At 46.0% G+C, this 4,743-nt stretch overlaps 1 protein-coding gene across 1 annotated transcript; it reads left to right on the top strand.

The window, feature by feature from the left end:
- The first annotated feature begins 599 nt into the window (after positions 1-599).
- Positions 600-3,801, top strand: LOC109752664 (uncharacterized). The gene is made up of 6 exons (XM_020311563.4): positions 600-1,356; positions 1,453-1,619; positions 1,711-1,791; positions 2,031-2,106; positions 2,178-2,276; positions 3,216-3,801. The coding sequence occupies exons 1-6, from the start codon at positions 939-941 to the stop codon at positions 3,374-3,376; spliced, it is 1,002 nt and encodes a 333-aa protein (XP_020167152.1). The 5' UTR covers positions 600-938; the 3' UTR covers positions 3,377-3,801.
- Positions 3,802-4,743: the final 942 nt, after the last annotated feature.

The raw sequence follows: 4,743 nt of genomic DNA, 5'->3' as shown, positions 1-4,743 counted from the left end.
TAAAATGAACATTAAAACATAATTCTGAAAAAAAATTAATCATGTACTTGAAAAATGTTAAACGTGTCTTACGTACACAAAAAATGTACAATCTATATGGAAAAAGTAGACATCAAAACATATATCTCAAAAATGTTAAACGCGTTTTATATGTATAAAAAAAAGTTAAAATATAAACCATGTATTTTAAAATTGATAAAGGTATATACCTTTTTTTATATGTATAACAAAAATGCGTAATTTTGATGAAAAAAAATGAAATAGGCAACAAAATATATATTTGAAAAATATAAATTGAAATTTATTTGATGCATACGAAAAATGTAGACTTGTGTTAATAAAAGAAAACCGAGAAACAAACGAAGAAAGCCAAAACAAGAAAAAAGGAAATCATGGAAAACCGGGAGAGAAACCAGAGAAAACTGAAAATAAAAGAAAGAAAACCGAAAGAGATACTAAAACTCAAAGAAAACAGAAAGAAGTGAGGAAATCACTGCAAGACCGCCGAGAGTAATCGTGCTACATTACTGGGCCGTGCCACTGTAGGGAGAGGCTGCGGGCTTCCGTCTGCCTGCACTAGGTTTGGGCTTTGGGTGCAGGCGAGTTTTCCTCGTACGCCCACCCCGGCCCAGGGGTCCAGCCTTGTCTGTCTAGAGGCTTCCCGACCCGAACGTTCGGGAAACGTGCGATTCCAGAGGCCTCGCGCCCCAGCCACATCCCTCCACGTCCCGCCCACAATTCCCCACACCAACCCCGGCGGAGAATTAAAGCGCCGTCCCCGCCAAGCAACTTCGGCGACCCCAGCACCCACCTCCTCCTCCTCCCCCCGCCTCCGGAGATCCAGGTAGCCTCGCCTGACACGCCCGCGCGGTCGATTCCTGTATTGTATCTCGGCACGCGCGCGGGATTCGCTCCTGCCTGCAGACCCCGCCGTAGAGATGGAGCGCGGGCGGGGCGGGAGGGACGGCCCCTTCGGCGCGGGCGACCCGTTCGCCGGATTCGGCCGCCTGGGGGGCGCCCCGATGCCCGGCCTCTTCGGCGGGGGCAGGGACCCCTTCGACGACCCCTTCTTCACGCAGCCCTTCGGGGCCAGGATGGGCGGCCCCGGCATGTTCGGCCCCGGCCTGTTCGGCCCGATGGGCGGCCCCGGCGCGTTCGGGCCTATGGGGGGCCCGGGCATGTTCGGCGCGTTCGGGCCCGGGGATGGGTTCCTCGAGCAAGCTCCTCCGCGAAGCAATAATAATGATGGAGGGGGGCCTGTCATCACGGAGATTGATGAGGACGAAGAAGGGGGCGATGGGGACGGGCAGGCGAACCGCGGGGCCTATGTTCAGGAGCCGGATGATGGGAATGATGGTAGGGCTGGGCTGGGATTGGTTCAATTTCTTCATTCATGTGGGGCTGAATTTCTGATGTGAAATTGCATCTTGTGTTGTGTATGTGTGTTTGTAGGGATGCAAGGGGGTCAGGTCCAGATGAGGCGAGATCCCAACAGGGCGAATGGTGGCGGCCAGCCGCACTCGCGTTCGTTCACGTATCAGAGCTCCACCGTGACTTATGGTGGGATTAATGGAGCCTACTACACGGCTTCGAATACCCGGAGGAGCGGCAGCGATGGGGTAGGCAAATTACTGATGAGGGACTAATTCACTTGATTCAGTTTTATCTTTTTGTGGTAACCAGAAGTGATACTGAGTATGTTTCATGCAGATTACTGTCGAAGAAAGCAAGGAAGCAGATACTACGACTAAAGAGGCCACTCATAGGATCTCCAGAGGAATTCATGATAAGGTACCCAGATGACCCCTTGATATGTTCATTGACCTGCTAAATGATTGAAGTCATATTGAGTAACTCTGTGCACACTGGATTGAACCATAAGTCATTGATAATTTTAGAGCCCAATCCCTTTATGGGACAGAGTAAATGAACCAGCAGTGACATGCTATATGACTTCTCTGTAAAGCTAGGGTTATATATCCGGTGAATTTGAGTTTGTAGCTCATTTCCATTGCATTAATTTGTTTTAGGGACATTCTGTAACGAGGAAGCTGAAATCAGACGGGAAGGTGGACAGTACACAGATACTGCACAATCTCAATGAAGGTTTGTTTTATATTTCTAGCTTTGCCCCCAGTACACTTCTTATATGTCATTCATAATATTTTTCTATACAGATGAATTACCTGGATTTGAAGAATCATGGAAGGGCAATGCGGGACAGCACTTACCAGGCTGGAACCAAAATGCTGGTATATCTAATGGTGACAACTCTGGTAAGCAATATCTATCTCTTGTCTTGTCGTTACATGCACAGGTTTCATGCCACCATTGTTGACTTGCCCGTTCAACTAGAATGGTACCAACTGCACATAGATGTTGCAGCATTTCTTTCTCTGGCAGAAAATTTATCTCCTGCATCTTAAAATTGGCTGGAAATGACAAAACAAAATGCATTCAAGTAGCTAAAGTAGAAAGGGATCAGATTGGACATTTCCATGTGAACAGCTTCCTTGTGGGGCATGAATTACAATTGCAGTGTTGGAGAACAATTGTTGGACATATTGATTACTCAAATATGAAGTTGGACTGAGAAATGGAACATGTGAAATGTTTTTGGTGCCTGTTCAGCAAATATTAACATGATCAGACTTGAAACTGAAACTAGTTACTCCCTGGAGGCTGGATGGTCCTCTACAGGGTGATTATTTGGTTCTGTGAGGTCTGTCTTGATGAGATGTAAAGACTAGGTTCAGTTCCAATTCTTTCCTTAGCTTAGACTTTGGTTTTACTTGGTTTTACCGCGGACTTGAAAGATCAAATGAAGTGCCAGATAACCTGTTCACAACTGTTGATGTCGCTGTTGTCATTTTCATGAAGTATGACGAACTGACTGATGGAAAATTATGCATTGATGGGAGTGATTACTGTATGTTATGGTCGAATGCAGCAAGATAATTAGATGAATGTACAGTTGCCGGCCTGATAACAAACAGGGCATTGTTGCACAAATTTGCTGCTCTGCCTAGCATTACAACTACAATTTGTGATTAAACGGACACCATGTGGTTCTTTAACATGTTGATTGGCTTGTACTCGCTGAGATGATTTGTCTAATACATCATGGCAGCAGCATTTATATATTTGTGAGCATACTCATTTGCATGGCGCTGCCTTATCTAACCATCAAGTCTGTACTGATCGATTCACAACAGGTAACCTTGGTGCCAACGGTGCCAGGCAGCCTGCACAGAACTGGGCGCTCCCCGGAATGCAGCAACAGCGCGATCCAAGAATGCAGCAACAGCGCGATCCAAGGAGGCACGACAACGGGCAGCCAAAGCCAAAGTCATCGCGGATCATCCCAATCTCCTGAAGGGTGTAGAGAGGCCCGAGGAGGTGTGATGGGCGGGTCCAAATCACGATTCATCCCGCGATCTCGTGCAGAGGGAATGGCCGAATCCACGGAGCAGATGAATAAACCGCTGCTTGTTTGCGCAAGCAGTTCAGCTCCTGGTGTACGTTCCTCTAGCTAGATACGAGTAGAAAGCTAAACTGAAAGTGATGAGGCCTGGAGGTCCGGATGCGATCTGCTATGTGCTACCGCCCGCGTCGCGCCCTGTACCGTTAATACATTCTGTGATTTGAGTCTATTGTGTTACTGTCTGATCTGCCTGTAAAGATACGCTATTAACTCTACTATCTGTAATGTCCCTTGGTGTCGGGTTACACAAATAACCCTAGAAGATTAGAAGCTATGTTCCGGACCTCTGGGTGCTTAATAAAACTGGTATTTTCTAAGATTGTGCAAACGGGCTTGGCTGAGGGTGTCGAAATAGGATGTTCTGATGATTCGGTGGTTCTTCTGCTAGCTTTGTCTTGCAGAACTATTTTCTTTCTGCTGCAGTGGCACGGTGCTGGGTTTTTTCTTTAAGACAAGGGGTTTCCCCTGCCCCATTTTATTAGAACTGAGGCAACAAACCCCTTCATCACCTGTAGTTGTTGTCCCTCTGAGCACATAATTATCCAGTGGTGAAGTAGTCTACCTATCATCCCCAAACACAATCCGGGTATCTCCACTTTGCTCCCTGAAAACAATGACATTACGAGTTGTCCATAAGCACCACACCGTTGCTACAGCAGAAACACCAACGATACTCTTCTTTTTATCACAATTCCACAGGAAGTGGGAGATCCGATATGTGTGTAGGGGCAGTAAAGCAAAAAAGAAAAGAAAAACACCAGTGACAGTTTGCCAAAAAAGACTTGCAACAATGCATTCACACACTAGATGATTCACTGTTTCTGCTTCGCTACAGAACAAACAAGAAATATCTTCAACTGTGTCTTTTACTCAAGTTATCATGAGTCAAAATTTTGTTATGTGTAACCAATCAAACAAATACCAAATATCTATGAGGCACTCTAATCTGCCGAAATTTCTCCCAAATGGGGGTAGCAACACCTCCCCAATGGATGTATGTGTAGAAAGATTTGGAGGTGTAGGAACCAGAACAGTCCAACCTCTAAACACGGGTATTAGCACAGTCAGTGATCTGGATTCCCAGCATTAGAAACACCATGGAGTTCCATTTGTTGTTTCTCAGTTGTGTCCTTGAAAATAATGTCGAGTCTGTTTTATCAGGCACATTTGCTATTTCTCGGTTGCTTGATAAATCTGTAGGTTTCAATCTATTTTCATGGGAAGGAAATGTGTTGCCGACGGAAGCGAGTCTGATGGCT

Source organism: Aegilops tauschii, chromosome 7, assembly GCF_002575655.3.
Source record: "Aegilops tauschii subsp. strangulata cultivar AL8/78 chromosome 7, Aet v6.0, whole genome shotgun sequence".
In the NCBI taxonomy this organism is placed as follows: Eukaryota; Viridiplantae; Streptophyta; class Magnoliopsida; order Poales; family Poaceae; genus Aegilops; species Aegilops tauschii.
The sequence above is the reverse complement of the archived record's forward strand: the minus strand, read 5'-3'. Positions and strand labels throughout refer to the sequence as shown.